Source organism: Hemibagrus wyckioides, linkage group LG28 (genome assembly GCF_019097595.1).
Source record: "Hemibagrus wyckioides isolate EC202008001 linkage group LG28, SWU_Hwy_1.0, whole genome shotgun sequence".
Lineage (NCBI taxonomy): Eukaryota > Metazoa > Chordata > Actinopteri > Siluriformes > Bagridae > Hemibagrus > Hemibagrus wyckioides.
The window spans coordinates 18,202,065-18,221,038 of record NC_080737.1 but is presented as its reverse complement, the minus strand read 5'-3'; the positions used below and the strand labels follow the sequence as shown (position 1 = coordinate 18,221,038).

Genomic DNA, 18,974 nt, shown 5'->3' with positions numbered 1-18,974 from the left:
ACACAAGGGTTTATCATGCTAGGCTTATTTTTTTATTATGTTTATGAATTCTGTCTTGCTAACAATTCTGGAGAACGCACTTATGAAAATCTGAGCTCTAGTTCAGGAAGAGTTTGAAGTCCTGAGCGAATTCTTTGTGCTTTGTAGAATATTTATATTCAACACATGTTTTGCGTCAGGGGGAAAAGAACAGATACCGAGTGGGCAGATGCGAAGGTGGATTATTATGTTCGAGTGTCAACACAAAGCAGGTTAAGAGACAATAAAAATATACTTTGTGTGTATGTGTTGGAAATAGAAATTTCTTATCTGATATATACTCTATCTAATGATCTATAATTACTATTGGCTTTCTAGAACAGCAGCTGTTTTCTGAAGAGACTTAAGTACATAAAATAGTGTTGCATTACTAACATAATAAAATGGTGGGTTTTCTTTCCTTCATCCATGCAGATATCAAATGCTTCTGTTATCATAATACTTACTTTTACACGGTTTCAAAGGTCTTATGTATCAGTATGTATTTAAATATCATAATTTCTTGACGTTAATCGACATTTTAAAGTCCAGGAGTCCATTACACATTCCATCCACACTGTACCATAGCCATATGTTTTGGTTTAAATGGAAGTCTTGAGTCTAATTTCAAGACGTTGATTTGTACTTGTCTCAGATTTAATGGCATATGCAGTCAGATTGTCAGTCTTGGCCGAGAGATTGTCATTTCTTTACTCCTGCTCAACATTAGCCACAAAGTAATTCCTTCATTGGTGCAACTGGACAGCAAGTTAAAGTTGAACAGGATTTGATTCTTGATTCTGTCATCCGGACTCGATCTTGACTTGACCTCAACCAGGGTTCTATTGCATCTTTGAGGAATTTAATACACTGGGAAAAAATGCACCAGGCTGTTTTTGTATGCGATTTAAATTCAGTGTTAATGGACTTTTGATGTAATGATTGGCCACGAATGCTTCAGTATGATTCAGAAAACTGTTTGGTATTATGCTCGTGAAGGATTTTTTCTTTTTGTTTCCACATTATATAGAGTGACTACAATCTTTCAAAGATGTTGTAAAGATAAGCAAACTGACATTCACCTTCTGTTTAATGTCAAGTTTAAAATCTGCTGCATTAAGATGTTGATTTACGGCTTGAAAATAAGCCCTCAGTCACAGAGGAGGTGGAGATCATTTCTATTTCTATTTTATTTTAAAATTTTATTTTAATTTTTTCACACTTTTACTAACCTAACGCAAAACTGTATAATTTTCATTGTCTTGAATTAGGGGGGTGAAAACTTTTGCACGCTGGAATACAGCGCTGTTAGTTTATTTTTATGACTCTGTCTGTCTGTCTGTCTGTCTGTCTATCTATCTATCTATCTATCCACACACGTGTATATATAGACACACAGTAAAAGTAAAGAGTAAGAACGTCGACACTCGCTCAGCTGTGAGCTGGAAACCAGTTGGAGATGTTTGGTGTCCAGTGTAGAGAGAGAGCGCCCTCTTCTGAGAGAACGATGAACAAACAACAGCCTTGTGTAATTGTGTGCTTGCATTTATTTATTTATTTACTTATTCCATTCATCCCATTAAAATTATAATTATGATTAATTATTATTAATCTATTTTAAATTCATACATACTGATGGATACGAATCTCGATGTGCATGCTGAAATTCATATCATGGCTAAGTTTTGTGGTATTTACTTATTTTGTATAATTGTGTTTTGCATTATTTAGTGTAATTATTATTATTATTTTTTTTTTTTTTTTAACACATTTTTTGCAGCTTTGATTAGCTTTTTATTAATAATTAATCATTGATTTATGAATCATTTTGAACAAATGAGAGGAAATTGTGTGTGTGTGTGTTAGAGATAGAGATAGGGCAGGATATTAATGCAGATCAGCATCCATGAGCCTTTAATTATACACTAACACTGAGGCAAAGAAGAGACATTATAAGAGAGAGAGAGAGAGAGAGAGAGAGAGAGAGAGAGAGAGAGGAGAAGTGACCAGTTTAATTGGGAGACCCATTAAATTCTTCCACTTGGTGAGTGTGTGAGAGTTTTGGGGAATGAGAGAGAAAGCGAGAGAGAGAGAGAGAGAGAGAGAGAGAGAGACAGAGAGAGAGAGAGAGTCCATTAGGTCAATGTATGATGAAAGAAAAGTAGGAGGTGTGGGAGATGAACAAATAAAATAGAGAGTGATCCTTCCTTGTGTGTGTGTGTGTGTGTGTGTGTGTGTGTGTGTGCGCACACTGTATGGTCAGTAAACATATTACTTTCAAAGGTCTATAGAGCAAGAGCAGCGTGGCAGAGCTGGAGCTGTGTGTACTTTTGCTGTTTGCTGATGTGAAGCTCGGTGTTCGGACCTCGGCTCGTCTGAACTGGAGATTCTTCTGATATATATGGAAGTGTTTTTTTTCCTCAAGTTCTATCCACCGTCAGATTTTTGAGTGTCTGGAATGTTCAGCAGGCTGAGACAAAAGAGGATAATGAAGACTCAGGAGTCCTGAATGGAGCATGGATAGACACAGAAACACAACACACACACACTGTCCACTTCCTGTTACATGACATACAGCTGACAGAATCACAGCCAGAATTGTAAAAAGACTCACACATGAATCAGAGATGGGTTGATTGATTGATTGATTGATTGATTGATTGATCGATTGATTGATTGATTGATTGATAAAAATGAATTTTTCCTTCTTTATTTTTTTTCCAAAGTCAGGCATCCCAGGATTTTCTGAAATGCTGTGAACGGGTCGCGCTCAAAGGGAGGGATGTAAATCCGCAGGCAAGACAAAACTAGACATGATAGTAAACCAGAGATCACACAGGCAACCTGCAGGGGATTGTGGGAGATGAAAACGAGGGACAGCTCAGAAGTAAAGGGGAAAAAATAACAGGAAGCTTTAGAAGTGAGAGAGAGAGAGAGAGAGAGAGAGAGAGAGATGCTGCTACGGGTGTCACAGCTGAAGCCTTGTCATCCATAATCCTGTAGCAGGAGGTGTTTCTGGAAATAAAAATATTTCCCCAGAATGTTCACAGTAGATTGATTTATTTATTTTATATATGTGTGCTGTGCAGTTAAATTCTCAAAAAAAGGTGCTGATTACATGAAGCATAACATCATGACCACCTGTCTAATATAGTGTTGGTCCCCGTTTTGCTGCCAAAACAGCCCTGACCCGTCCTGCACTGTGTATTCTGACACCTTTCTATCAGAACCAGCATTAACTTCTTCTGCAATTTGAGCAACAGTAGCTCGTCTGTTGGATCGGATCACACGGGCCAGCCTTCTCTCCCCATGTGGATCAATGAGCCTTGGGCCGTCCATGACCTCGTCGCCGGTTCGCCACTGTTCCTTCCTTGGACCACTTTTGATAGATACTGACCACTGCAGACCAGGAATACCCCACAAGAGCTCCAGTGGTCTAGCCGTCACAATTTGGCCCTTCGTCTTTGAGGACAAAATGTTCACTTGTTGCCTAATATATCCCACCCTATAACAGGTGCCATGATGAGGAGATCATCAGTCTTATTCACTTCACCTTTCAGTACTTATCCCTGATTGGTGTGTATAGTAATATGTTATCGTTTCCATAGTAACAGCCCGTTCACAGGGATTCAGATGGTGGACGAGCCACGTTATCTCAGACTGGATTCAAAATTCATTCATTGTCTATACCAACTTATTCCTAATTAGGGTCACGGGGGTCTGCTGGAGCCTATCCCAGTGCACATAGGGCGAAAGGCAGGGGTACACCCTGGATAGGTAACCAGTCCATCACAGGGTTTTTGGACTGTAGAAGGAAACCAGAGTACCCGTATGCAGGCACGGGGAGAACATGCAAACTCCACACAGAAAGGCCCCTACCTGTTCGAACCCGGGACCTTCTTGCTGTGAGGCAACAGTGCTAACCACTAAGCCACCGTGCTGCCCTGGATTCAAAATTGACAAAGAAAAATAAATGTAATAACATTTTCTCTGTAACTTTTATGGAAGGAGTCTCCAGTGTGAGAACAGTAGAGCATGTGCTGTGGAAAGAGCAATGCTGACTGGAATGATTTTGATTTGTTATATGAAATGAAGTATGAGATATTTTAAAAGTGAACATATTTCAAATCATTTTAAAGGTTTGCATGCTTAAAATCTGCTGCATGCACTTAACTTTAAACCCTCGGAGGCTATGCATTTTCTTTTTTAGTCTTTAAGACAAATAATCCTCAAATAAATGTTTTTTTTATTGAATGTAATTTAATTTTTATTTTATTTTGCTTTTTATTTTATTTTTTATTTAATTTATTTTTTGTTTGTTTGTTATTTTATTTTATTTTTACAACACTGAAAAACCTGCTGAAAATCATCTTTCAAGGTTAAGGATTTTAAGTATATTTCTGTACACCGTATCCGTTCCTGAACGATTTGCTGGTTAAAGTCGTTATTTACAGACTGAGCGTGTTCAGTGTGATATTTTGAAGCAGCTTTCTTTCTAATTTAGTCTGACTGATTAATCCTGGTGCCAGTAAACCTGCAGTAAATGGGCCATACGATTGTCTTTCATTATTATCAGCTCAGGCCCGGCACTGCTCCAGACGTCTTACTAAGAAATAAGAGCTGTTTAAAATAAAATATAAAAGAAAAGAAGAAGAAGAAAGCGAAGCCTCAAGCGCTCCACAGTGAGCGGTCCAGAGAAACCCAGACTCTTTCAGAACAGGGTTCTGAACATAAACTGTGTGAAACACTGATGAACGTCCAGCCTGCCTGTATTTGACCCACTCCATCTCATGAAAGAGCCATTTCACAGCCTGGGTCCAAGATGGAGAAGAGGCTAAAGTGAGGAATGGTTAACGAGCTCGTGCTCAGTGACAAGGACAAACTCTTATGTGGGAGAAAAATCCATACAGTTAGACCTTGGTTTGGGAGAACTCGTCAACGTTGGTGGCCTCCCAGCAGGGCCAGACGTGGCCTGATTAAATTTGGCAATCGATATATTTCTGCGAGCATGGCCGAGTAATCTTTTTACAGTTCCCTCTCTCTCTCTTTCTCTCTCTCTCTCTCTCTCTCTGTTTCTGTTCTGTAATTTTCCTCTGCACTCTTCCACTAAAGAAGCTCCTGATTGCCCCTAACAGGCTCTTGCGGTTTTTGCTCTCTTCCACAGAAAGTCGGAGAGGATGGATGGAGAGGAAGACGAGAGAAAGAGGGAATAGTTAACATTCAAGTCTTTGGTTTTGAATAGGATTGGTTATTGTGATTTTTTTTTAGACAACAAAATAGGTTAGAAGTGATTCAGGACACAATCCAAGCACAGAGCTGAGCATGTGAAGGTCTTGCAAACTGGCTCTTAAGCAAAAGTGGTCAAAGTACTGAAAATCTTTTATTCAGGTTAAAGTGAACCTGCCTATCTGACTCAAATTGTCTGGTAAAAGTTGAAGTAGAGCTTCAGAAAGTACAAAGTTTCACAAAAAGAAAGTTTCTGAACATAACTTAATTGCTTTTTTTGCCAAGGAATAAAGAAATGTTGGAAAACATCAGCAGATCATTTAACCAACCAGCACCTCTGCATCAAACACACCATATGAAGTGTGTGTGTGTGTGGAGTGTGTGCTAGTTCAGAGAGGTGGCCTTGACTGATTTGACTGGGCCTCAGAGTGATGAGTTGTTGCACCTCAAAGGGCAGTGAGGGAGGAAGCAGAGATTGGGATGCGGCCGTGGAACTGCATGAAGAGATAAGCAGCCTCAAGGTTCCCGAGAGAGGGAGAAAGGGGGAGAGAGAGAGAGAGAGAGAGAGAGAGACCGATAGGCAGGAAGAGAGTGTGTATGTGTAAGAGAGAGAGAAAGAGAGAGAGAGAGAGAGAGAGAGAGAGAGAGAGAGAGAGAGAGAAAGAGAGAGAGAAATAGAGAGAGGAGGGAGAGACTGAAAGGCAGAGAGAGAGAGAGAGAGAGAGAGAGAGAGAGAACTTCCCTCAGGATAGACAGTCAGGATATCTTGTGCAGCAGCAACAGAATCAAAAGAAGGAAACAAAAACACCAGCAGCTTTCCAAATCTCTGGATTTTAAAGCTGCATTTTTTCTTGTCTGTTGTTTCTCTCGTCTCTCTACAGGGACAACAACTTCATTAAGGACTTCCCTCAACTGGCTGATGGACTGATGGTCATCCCTCTGCCTGTGGAGGAGCAGTGCAGAGGAGTTCTGTCTGAACCCCTTCCCAACCTGCAGCTCCTCACAGGTCTGTCACTCTCACGGGTCACGGGTCTCACGCGCACACACACACACACACATACAATATTGCCAAAAGTTTTGGGACATCCCTCCAAATCATTGAATTCAGGTGCTGTTTTTTAGGGTTGGGGCTCAGACCCGTATTTCAAGTGAAAGGAACTCTTAATGCTTCAGCTTCATACCAAGACATTTTGGACAATTTCATCCCAAAGGTGTTCTATTGGGTTGAGGTCAGGACTCTGTTCAGGCCAGTCAAGTTCCTCCACACCAAACTCACTCATTCATGTCTTTATGGACCTTGCTTTGGTCACTGGTGTACAGTCATGTTGGAACAGGAAGAGGTCATCCCCAAACTGTTCCCACAAAGAGCATGAAATTGTCCAAAATGTCTTTTAGCATTAAGAGTTCCTTTTCACTGGGGCCAAGTCCAACCCCTGAATTCAATGATTTGGAGGGGTGTCCCAAAACTTTTGGCAACATAGTGTACATACTTACACACACCCACTCACACACACACACACTTCTTTAACTTTCCTCATGGGTATCATGCAAAGTCCCCTTGAGGTGAATCATGTCCAGTATTCCTATCCTTGCGGGGACATTTGTTTTCTTCTCTAAGATATAAAACCACATCCACACACAAACACACACTTCTCTTGACCTTAATCTAACAGACAGTGTTCACTTCTTCTTTTCATCCTCCCGTCCCCTCACCTCATCTCTCCTCTGCTTTTTTTCGTCCACTGGAGGCTTCAAAAGGACAAAATAAAAGCAACACTATGATCTTTCTCTGTTTGTTTTTTGACTGATGTAAAGACTTACATAACACTGAGAGTGTGCTTTCTGTGAAATCGGATGTGAGCTTTGGCTCGGTCAGTATCTGGGTCAGTTTCAGGAGTAAACAAACACACAGACAGAACCGGGTTCTTTTCCTCAGGGGTTCTTTGAATGGTTCTACCTGTGAAGTTAGCACCTGTGCATCGCTCTGATGTCACATTATCTATCATTTATAGATTTTTTCTATTTCTTTAGTGTTATATTTTGATGTTGTTTGTGTTCCACAGGAGACGCCCAGTTCAGTGAGGGGATGGGATATCCCATGGTGCAACAGTGGCAAGTCCGGAGCAACCTCTACAAGGTCAAGCTCAGCGCCATCACTCTGTCTACAGGTACACCATCTCGTGTTATAAAGCATTATAGAGCTTTTCACACCTGAAATATTTCCCCTGGGGGATTTGTTGTAAACTCCTTGATTCCTGGCTTAGCAACTGGTAGCTCTGCCCCTTTTCTGCTATGTAAGCAAAGCTGGGAGTGTACAGTGCAGGAAGTGTCCAACATTCTACTTCCTCTTCTTCTTAGAATTTTCATTGTGAACACAAGACTCACACTAAAACCAAACGGCATAGACGAGTGCACAAGTCTGCGATTAGGGACACACCTAGGGTTTTCTACAGTGGCTGAGAACTGCAAAATACACAAAATAACAATTCCGAGAAGAAGATAACGAATCCGATAATTCAGACAAACTCCACGTGTGTACGAGAAATAAAGTTAGATACACAATTTTCGACTTCTTGTATCTGTGTTTTGAGTTAGAGATGTCAGAGGCATGAATTCCCATTCACAAACCATACATACCTTTTCCAGTTTCTCTAAATTGTCATTGGGTTTTCTGGTTTGTTATTTTGTTTTCAGATAGATTTGTGTTTTTTTGTTGTTTTTGGATTTGTTATTTTGTTTTTGGATTCTTTTTTTGTTTTCGGTTAGATTTGTTATTTTGTTTTCAGTTAGATTTGTTCTGTTTTTTTTTGTTTTTGTATTTGTTATTTTGTTTTCGGATTTTTTTTGTTTGTTTTCTGATAGATTTGTTTTGTTTTTTTGTTTTTGGATTTGTTATTTTGTTTACAATTTGTTGTTTCATTTTTGGTTAGATTTGTTATTTTGTTTTCGGATTTGTTATTTTGTTTTTCGCTTCTCTGCTGCCGTAGTTTTCCTAGGTTGGAAAGGAAGAATTCCATAGAGAATTGCACAGAGTCCTGACTGAACACCTTTGGGATTCACTGAAACTGGAGTCTTCTCAACATCCCGACATCAGCGTCTGATCTCACTAATACTCTTGTAGCTGAATAAGCACAAATCCCCAAAGTCACAATCCAACATCTAGAGAACAGTAGCGCTTATTATAACAGCAAAAAAGGAGTCCACATTAATGCCAATGGATTTGGAAAGCCTGCATATGTTGGATAGCTGGGAAATCCATGCCAACTGGTATTTTGTGAGGTAAACATCAGATCGAACACCATGACTAAACATGAGATGGTGGAGAGGTGGAGGATTCGCGAGTTTCCTTCCGTTCCCAGAGGCGTGTATTTATGACTCTCCATGCTTTATGTCATTCTTTAGAGTCATATGTGAAAGCGGTGCTCTTGCTGATCAAAGCTCGTTGCTCCAGGGTCTCATGCAGTATTTAACCTCTCGCTTTACACTCGCTTACAAACTCTGTCTAGCCCAGGGCCGTTTTTGATCGACAGAGTAGGATAAAAGTTACACAAGCACAACCTGGGACTTAAAACTGGGCTTTAAAGATGGCTGAGATCTTTGAGTGTTTGTGCACAGGCTTGGATCAGTTGACATCCAGTCCCCAGAGGACTTCTTGTAAAATATTAATGCAGCTGTTCCTCTCTTTCCGTAACATGTAGGTGACTTCCACCATGGAAAGCTTGCTGTTTCCACTAGGCTAAAATACACAAGAATTTAATTAACTATTTATTTGTTAATTTATTGTTTTGTGTGTTGCCCATTGGAAAAATTCAATTCAATAAAATAAAACTAATGGGTCACACTTACATACTCCTCTGACTGTATTTCTTTCATTATTTTTATTTTTTTTTCTTACTTGATTAAACAATGTATAAAATAAAATAAAAAAAAGTATGGTGACAGCTAAAAAATATTTAAAATACATGTAGGGGAAAAATATATATTTACTTATTTATTTATTCATTCATTTAAATGTCATTTAATTTATTTATTTAATTTTTATTTTTTTTGTTTATTAATCTGTTTCAGGATTGACCAAAGGCCATATTTTTTTCTCTTGAATTATTTCAACCATAAAGGCAGCCCCTAATCACCATTTTCCTCTCGTTTTGAACAATAAATCTGTGCATCAATAATCACCAAAGTTCTGCTTCCTCTCTCCCAATTCCTGGCTTGTGTCTCTTCCACCCCAGGGTTCTCTAAGGTTCTGAAATCTCTGACAGCGGACAGCACACGTGACGAGCTCCTGTCCTTCATCCAGCAGTATGGCAGCCATTACGTCTCCGAGGCTCTGTACGGCTCCGAGCTCAGCTGCAACATCTACTTCCCCAGCAAGAAGGTGCAGCAGCAGCTCTGGCTCCAGTACCAGAAAGGTGAGTATGGGGGACGAAGACGAGAACAGAAATAAAAAAGCAACAGACGAGAAGTAGCTGAAACGTAGATGGTCTGGAAGCTGAAGCTTCGAGGCTGATGTGGTCATATAGACCTTAAGAAGATGAGAGAAATTAAAGACAAGCCATGTTGAAATAAATAACTGCTGTTTTACCCTACCTATAATTTCCTGGCCCAGGTTTTATTATATTTATAACCCCCTTTAAAAAACCTTTCACGCCATTTTAGTGCACTTGTCCTGCTGCTGTGAAGCATTTTACATCCTGTAAATCTTTTATATCACTGTAAACATTTTAAAACCCCTTTTAAAGGTTACAAAATACCCTACAGGACCGTGAAAATCTTTAGTCTGAATAAAGAAAATAATAATTAACTAACAAATAAAATAGCGTGACTTTCCTGCTAAAAATGTTTGACGCTACAAGGAATCATTTCTAATAGAAGTTGAAGGTAAAAAGTGACTCAAATAAAAGCTAAAAATAGAAAAATAAGTTTTGTTTTTGCTGTACTGGCAACCCTATTTTTTAAAAACCCAAAGGAAAATGCAACCTGTTTGGTACAAAAACACACGAAAGCTTAAACTAATTTGTTAACGAATTTATTGCACACAATTGATCATGAACAAACACAAAGAAAGAATTGGAGAGATTTACTTCACAACGTCTATGCACTGAATTCACAGTCACCGTGTAGTGTCCAGGACTGACGTGTTTACAGCACCCTGTTTTTTAATACATTTATTTTATTATTTTTTTTATTTATTAAAATCATGGGAGGGACGATAACGATGTTGAACAATTCGAGTCACTGTGTTACTTCTAGACTAGATGCAGCTCTTGGATGCGACTCGGTTTAAAGCCGGCATGTCCCGGGTTCAAAGTATTGCCAACGTGATGTAAACACTCTAATTACCCTCGGTGCTGCATTCCGGAGGTATTTATCCAGTTAAGTGCTTTCTAAAGTGCTCTATTTTTTCATTAAAGTGTACAAACAAACAAATAAAATGCCTCATGGATAGAACTGATATGTTTAACAATTTAAATAAACAACTTGCTTTATAGCTAAGGTTTCCTTTTTTGTTTTTATCATAAATACTAATACAATTTCATAACAATTTCCACAAAATGAAACATATTTCCGATGTTAAATGTCGGGACATGCCAAACTTCAAGGAGTTGCGGAATTTTCTGGAATGAAACGATCAAACTTGCGCTGGATTGTCGTTTTTTAATTTAATTTTATTTTTTAAGATCATGGCTACGTTCTTTAATATCTTTATTTTTGTTCTATGAAATCGTTTAAAAAAAAAAAAAGAAAAAGCTACACACGTTCAAAACAGCTATGGAGTCTGCGGGTGATGCATCTAGACGTCTATAAGATTGGCGTCTCGGTACAAAATCAACTAGCAAGTGCATATAATTACGTCAAATTTGATCATTTCGGTTAAGACTCCTAATATTCCTAATAATAATAATAATAATAATAACAATAATAATTCCAGCTCATAATTAAGTCGTAAGTCAAAACAAGGACACTTGATCGCTGTAGGATTGTATACGGCTTGGTTGATATTGTCCTGCTGTCGTTTTCCAGACCTGCCAAAATGCAACAAGGAAAACTGCGTAGAGGTTGTTAACGTGCGTTTTTTTTTTACTAACTGCTGTATGTAACGTTGTTTCTAAAACAGAAAGAAAGAAAGAAAGAAAGAAAGAAAGCCTGCATGTAAATGTTTGTTTAAAGACGAATGGTGGAAGGCGTTGGTGTTCTTCACAGCTCTTGCTTACAGTACAGCCACGTTCTAGCGTAAAGACCATGACTATGATGTTCTAACGTTAGCTACCTCGAGTGTCTTAAGATTTTTCACATTTATTAACTCAAATCGTTTGTAAAGTTCCTGTGACGAAAACTGAGGCTGCAAGTCGAGAATGTTGGCGAAAAATATGACTAACTGAGGAAAGGGGCGGGGCTTCCAGAAGCGGTGTAGATTCTATGCAATTCCAGATGCATACGTCGACTGACTCTGCTGCTGCTGCTCTTTAACCCTCTTAAGTGTTTGTTTTTGTTTTTTTAGCACAAACTCGTACCAAATTCCGTGAGCACCTACGCAAAATTCCTAAAAGTCGGCAGGTCATATTTTCTGTAGTGAATTTACAAACTATTGCAGGGATCACATGCTGAGAAATCCTGATCTTGGAGTCCTTTGGTAACCACAACAAACTTGTACACAGGTACAAAAACATCTACGTTGACGATGCCATTAAGCGCATCATCGTTATATATATCGAGGTTAACGGAATAACGGATGGAGTTACACTGTGTGCCGATATTTTATGCTACGGGATGAAACTACGTAGGTGTTCCCTATTACAAGAGGGCACTTTGACATTGAAGACTTCTCGGTGGATGGAAAGAAACACGAGCAGGAATCTTCGTTAATCAGTGGGTAAACATGTTTACGCATCCAGATCAAATATTTCCATTTGGTTAAGCTCTTGACTTTAATCCTGCGGTCCTTCCTCTTGATGCTTTTTTCATACGTTAATGATGTCACAAACACTCCCACTCAAAAGACAACACTGTTCAACTTATTGCCGTCTGTTGTGCGGTATTTCCAGAAAAAACAAAAAACGTAGCCACAGCCATAAAAGCGAGGCCGTTTTGTCCCTCGTCCTTTGCTGGCAGTAGTATTTCATCTGCACTTCCTTCAACCTGCCCGACGAAATGTCTGAGATAACGCAGCCCTCGAGTTAAAGTGACTAGTCAGATAAAACGGTGCAATCTTAACAAGTCGACGAGCGCCGCCTCTGTAAATAGGTGTACACCTTGACACAGTGGTCCCAGCAATCTAAAACCAGAAGCTGTCCTTTGTGCGTGACGGCCACGCCGACAGGACACGTCAGTCCCTCCTGAATCAGAATGTTATAACCTCCTTCTTTGGGGAACTGCAGAATCTCCTTGCGGCCACTATCCGTCACCAGCAGGTCCCCGTTGGCGTCCACGCACATTCCCGTGATGCACCGGAAATCCTCGGTTTCGGAGAAGAAGTGACTGAGCTGTTTCCCGAGCTGGCCATCCGTCCCGACCGACCCGATGGAGAACCCTCCTTCCAGGTGGTGCTCGTTATGCCTGTTCTCGATGTTCAGTCCTAACCCTTGCGTGAAGTAGACCGTCCCCGAAGAGTCACAAGTCACAAACTTAGGCCTGACGGCTGAGCACAACCTGTTGTAGTTCACGACCCCGACGTTTCGATCCACCGCCAAGCACCAGAGCTTGCCTCCTTCTACGTCAGATACAACAAACTGCCCAGAAGGCATGGCAGCGATCCCCCATGGCTTGATCAACTGGTTCTTGTGGCACGCAATGCAGTGCCCATCCGTGGTGTAAACCTTGACAGAGTTATCGTAGTTATCCGTGACGCCAATGAGTCCCTGAGGGGTGATGGCGATGGACAGGGGGATGAGATTGGGAAGGTCGGCACCTAGGAAGCTCAAGACGAAGTTGTCAATGCTGCTCGGGTTGCGGCGGATCTCACGCTGGAAGCCCTTGCGGTTAAAGATCTGAATTCGATAGTTGCCTCGGTCCGCCACCAGAACGTCACCATGAGGAGTTACGCAGATGCTCACCGGCAGGTTAAACATGCCCGGAAGGTTCCCTTTGCACCCCATCTTCTTTACAAACTGACAAAACTGACCTCCGGATGCTCCCCCAGTTGCAGGTCCACCCCCGTCTACGGATTTGGATTTGAAGCTACCTGGTGAGGCACACACAGCTTCCTCTACGGTGCTCGTCATATCGACGTCACGATAAACATCTACAGGGGCAGCTGTGGCCGTGATAGCAGCAGTGGCAGCAGCAGCAGCAGCAGCCTCCTGACCATCCTCTTCATCTGTATTCACAGTGCACTGTTTGGTCGTCAGCTGCCCCACATCTAATGACTGTGGGCTCTCCGTTTTGACCAGCTCGGGTTCTTGCAGTTTTAGAAGTACAGGAAGATTGCTTTTTACATCCAGCTCCTCTTCGTCGTTCCCATCTGCCTCTTCTAGCAGAGCAGTGTCTGTTTGCTTAATCCTCATGGTCAAGTAGTCACACCTAGACACAACCTGGACCTCAGCGATGTTCAGTAGGTAGGTTTGCTCCTCAAGAATCTGAGAATTGAGCTTCTCGACCTCAGCCAGGGATGCTGCAAAGGCACGGCGCGATCGCCCAAGCTCTTCCTGAAGCTGCAGCTCAGACCTGGCGTACTCCTGCTGCACCGCTTTGTATTTCAGACGCAAGGATTTCGAAATGCTGTCGATCGCCGCTTTTTTCTTCTGAATATTCGCCATGGTATCTCGAAGAGTCGTCAGCCGTCCACCGAGGTCTTTCCGGCGCTGTTCGGCAGCAGCACGGGTGGTCTGAACAGTGTGTCCATGATGCTGGTGACCTTCCACCTTGCAGGCATCACATAGCACCACAGAGCAGTCGGAGCAGTAGTGACGTGGCAGGCGGTTCTTGCAGGACTTACACATGAGGCCGGCGGCCGAGCCACACGTGCTGGCACAGTCGATGATCTTCAGCACTGTGAGATTGTCAGCCAGCTGCGAGATGCTGCTCATGCGGGACACCTTGCTGCAAAACGGGCATCGCACGCCGTTAATGGTGCTCGCCAGGAGCTTCTCCAGGCACTGCCGGCACACGGAGTGGCCACACTGGAGCAGTTTGGGACGGAGCTGGTCCTGATTGTAGGTTTCCAGGCAGATGGGGCACTCCAGCACCTCTCGCACCAGGTCCGGATCCAGGCATGATACGGCTGCCATGATGCATTTCACGAACTATGGATTAGAAAACAAAAGTGCTTTATGTAAGCGTTATGTAATATCACAAACACTTTCAACTCCACGCAGGTGAGCTTCAAGGAAATGAGATTTAAAGGGAATCACATTTCCTGTGTTCTCCATTTCCTGTGAGGTTTTATTAAAGGCATTTCCTAGAGCTGGATTTTTGTTGTTACTTTATTTAATGACTGATAAATAAAGCAGCCACTCCCTGTAATGGTGGAAACACGTGATACAGGTTTATAGTGCTTAAAATAAATATAATTCACTCTAACATATGTTACTGCAAGGTGTCAGAGTTTATTAGACGTTTTTTCCACCTCTGATGTGATGTATGAAGCTCCACGTTAGTGCAGTATATATTATTCTCTTTTCCAGAGCCTCCGCTGGGGGGGTTTTAATGCGTTTACAAAAATAAATACTTTTTTTGCGTCAGCAAACACGAATAAATGAGAGCGTTTCAGGTTAAGAATAAAAGTATCTATCATAAAAACTTTATCATGAAGAAAATATGTAAATATAGACAGATTTTGGATGCACTGTTAAAAAAAAAAAAGCGACTAATAATAATTAAGCTTTGCACACACCTATTATTGTGCTAGTTAGCAGCCATGCTAACACAAACCCACAATGCAGAATGCAGCGCTTTTGATTACCGAGTAATAATAACAACGTGTCAAGCCGATTTAAAACAATACGCAGGCGGACAAATCTAGATAAAATGCCGTATGAGTTTAGAAATGGACTTAAAGTACGTAATGCGATGTAGTTTGTCCACACAGTAGCGCTTACCTCCTCAGCTCAATGTCAGCCTGAGTGTGGTGATGCAGCATGAACAACCCGAGCACTGCGGAGCTGACGTCATTCGGGCTTTAAGTAAGGTCCCGCCTACCGACTGATATGATTGGTGGACGCCGTCTTCAGCTCTTGTGCGTTGATTGGTGTAGAGGTCGATCATTCACCCGTATTGGTTTATTTTCCCTCGTCTGTTCTTTTTAATATATTACATATGTACCTTAAACCATAAATAAACATGATACTATAACTCAATATTATTGCGGCGTTAAATAAAAAATAATAAATAAATAAATAAATAAATAAATAAATAAATAGGATGGAAAGAAGAGTTAAATTAGCCCAACTGAATTTATTTTCATTTTTACTTATATTTAAAATAAATATGTCGTATATTTCATATTTTATATATTTAAATTTAATATAAATTTGCCATGAATAATGCCATAATAACTCCGGGACAGGACAAACATTTTATATGACCTTAATATGAATACACATTAATTGTATTTTCAATTAAATAAATAAATAAATTTATAGGATGGACAGAAGATTTAAATTCATCGCAATTTTATTTTATTTATTTTTATTTTAAATATATTTAATATAAATATGCTGCATATTGTATATTTAAGGACAAACATTTAATTTGACCTTAATATGAATACACATTAATTGTATAAATAGGATGGAAAGAAGATATAAATTAGCCCAATTTAATTCATTTGTCATTTTCACATTAAATATATTTAATATAAATATGCCATATATTTTATACTTAATATATTTATAATTAATATAAATTTGCCATTAATATTATTAATATTATATATTAATATTATTAATAAATAAATACATTTAGACAGTGTCAAACTATTCGTTAGTAATTTATTTTTATTTTTTTTATTCATATAATTAAGAATTAATTCATTTGTTTTTACAAACAAACACACAAACTAATTACTTTATTAGTTGATGACTAAAGAAAATAAAGACGTACATCATCAAATAAAGCTCTGTTTTCATATATTAATAATGCAGATCAGTCCATTGTATTTGTATTAATTATATTCATTACATACATTATTTTTTATTTTTAATAGTATTTCTACTGAATAGTATTATTTTAATTAACTTAAATATATATGCAATTTTCTTATTTAAAAAGTATATTTTAATATTTACATCTGTTATTTTAGGACAGTTGATTAGTAAAGTGTACATCATCCCTAGATGTTTTATTCTGCAATGTCTGTTCCCTGCCGCTAGGTGGGAGTAGAGATCTGCCTGAAAAATATCAACACATCAGAATATTTAGTGAATCACAGACTATTTGCTGCTGCTGCTGCTGCAGTCTGTCCAGTCATGGATAAGTTCAATCTGTCCATCACTGTTTATTTATTTATTTAGATTAGCTGAACTAATCAAATTGCTGGTAAGACATAAGATCCAGTTACCTCAGCATTTAATTTAACAGAGATTCACACATGCACATTTTAATATCTGAACATCTTACACATTTTCTGATGATTTTGTTTTCATATCGACGATGTACTCAGTGATGTTACTCTCAGTCACTCGAGTGTGTTGTGGTGTCTCAGATGTAATGGACGTGTGAGGGCGAGCTTGAAGCTGATTATTTTCCTGTATCAGCTTAAATCTCAAATCTCAGACTACCTTATTTGGTGTTTCTCGTTCAAATTTCCAAAGCTAATTATAAAAAAAACAATAAATATAATAATAATAATAATTATTATTATTATTATTTTTATTTTATTTTTATTTTTTTATTATTATTATAGTATTATTAATAATACATAAATAAATAAAAAATAAAATAATAATAATTATTATTTTTATTATTACCTTATTTGGTGTTTCTCGTTCAAATTTCCAAAGCTAATTATAAAAAAACAATAAATATAATAATAATAATAATAATAATAATAATAATTATTATTATTATTATTATTATTATTATTATTATTATAGTATTATTAATAATACATAAATAAATAAAATAAAATAAATCTTCAGTGCTATATATATATATATATATATATATATATTATAAGTCTTTGTTATTTTCATGCTTTTTTTAATCCAAATATATTTGCTATATTATACTTTGTGGAACGGTTAATAATTCCTGATTTCTGATTTCTGATACAGCTCTTTCCTCTCTTTCTATCACTCTCTTTCTTTAATGAGACCAAAAAACCCCACATCTTGTGATCTTACCAAGAACAGCAAAGCATAAACTCCTGTCTTTTCCTGTTACAACAAATAATACAAACCCCCGACGCTGTAGACTCAGTCAATACATGTTAAATACAAACAATTACACATAACAACTTATCAGCGATGGCACATCATTTGTTTAAGCTGTTTATGTAGACCGTCTGCTGTACGAGTCCCTGTGAACGAGCTGTTACTATAGAAACCATAAGCGGCTGATAATAGAAAACACTATCTGGTTAATTAGGACTGAAATCCAACAGCACTGTAGGGTAAAGACATTACTGAACCACTGTTATACCTTTACATCATGATAAAAGTACAGATGAGGTAAACAGGCTGTTAAATCTTCGGCCCAGAGGTCAAAAAAATGGACTTTGCTCCCGTTTGGTTTAGCAGTGAATGTCTTTGTCACGTCCCACTCCATGGTGGAGATTAATATGAAGCTCATATTAAAGTAGACACTCAGTTTGAAGTGTTTCAGAAGGATTTCTGTTTTTCCCCAGCCTACTAGGGCTGATATATTCATCAAAAAGTTCAAAATCAACAAAAATGGTTCATTTTCTCCACACAAATGTTCAAAGTAAATGTTAATATCAAACCAATTTCTGCTCTCTGAGATGCTCTGAGTGCTTGTTCATCTAAAAAGCAGCTCAGATTTCATCTTCAACCATGAAATTCTGTGTAAGGTTCTCCAACAGAGAGAAAAACACACGTCTAAAACACACTGAAAGCCAACAGAGTCCTAAATTATTTTAGATCAGACTCGAGGAGATAAAATCATTTCATTTGTTTATTCAGATTTAAAATGTTCCATAAGTCCATTTAGATTGGACTAGAACACTGGTGTACTGCTATAAAGGGTTAATAATGCATTTCACTACCAAGAATGTCATAAATGGCTTCAAGATAATGTTGCCTTGAGAATTACTGTACACCTAATGCTCTCTCTCTCTCTCTCTCTCTCTCTCTCTCTCTCTCTCTCTCGCTTTCTCTCTATTTCTCTCTCTTTGTGTGCTCTCTCTCTTTCTCTCTATCTCTATCTCTCTCTCTCTCTCTCTCTCTCTCACACACAGAGGTGACGGAGCAGGTGAGCCGCCGGGACCTGAAAGCCGTACCCTTCATCACCTACCTGTCTGACCTGATGAAGACTCAGCTGTTGTCTGATGACCTGGTGGCAGGAGTGGAGATCCAGTGTCAGGAGAAGGGCAGCTGCCCGGCGGCGTGTCACCTGTGCAAGCAGGTGGGCAGAGACAGTCCGAGCCCCATGCCTGCGCTGCTGGAGGTCAGCCGCTCAGTGCCACTCTACAGCCTCATACAGGACAACTTCACCAAAGAGGTGAGAGAGACTACAGCTGAAAAATATCCACCAAATTTAAAAAAATATATAGGCTTTAACACACTGAAGTTAAAGTGTACAGGAAAATAATCAGCAGTGATATGATGAAGAGT

General features: G+C 39.2%; 2 protein-coding genes across 3 annotated transcripts in view; one reads left to right on the top strand and one right to left on the bottom strand.

Moving 5' to 3' along the window:
- LOC131348162 (astrotactin-2-like) overlaps positions 1 to 18,974 on the top strand; it is a 384,655-nt gene that overhangs the window by 315,808 nt on the left and 49,873 nt on the right. For both annotated transcript variants that reach the window (XM_058382844.1, XM_058382845.1), the window contains exons 14-17: positions 6,126 to 6,250; positions 7,308 to 7,412; positions 9,477 to 9,656; positions 18,599 to 18,861. In XM_058382844.1, the coding sequence (XP_058238827.1) occupies positions 6,126 to 6,250; positions 7,308 to 7,412; positions 9,477 to 9,656; positions 18,599 to 18,861 (673 nt within the window). The remainder of the gene's footprint in view (positions 1 to 6,125; positions 6,251 to 7,307; positions 7,413 to 9,476; positions 9,657 to 18,598; positions 18,862 to 18,974) is intronic.
- On the bottom strand, positions 10,258 to 15,356 carry trim32 (tripartite motif containing 32). The gene is made up of 2 exons (XM_058382846.1): positions 15,282 to 15,356; positions 10,258 to 14,486 (listed from the first exon to the last, which is right to left on the bottom strand). Exon 2 carries the CDS (start codon positions 14,469 to 14,471, stop codon positions 12,456 to 12,458), a length of 2,016 nt encoding a protein of 671 aa, XP_058238829.1. The 5' UTR covers positions 14,472 to 14,486; positions 15,282 to 15,356; the 3' UTR covers positions 10,258 to 12,455.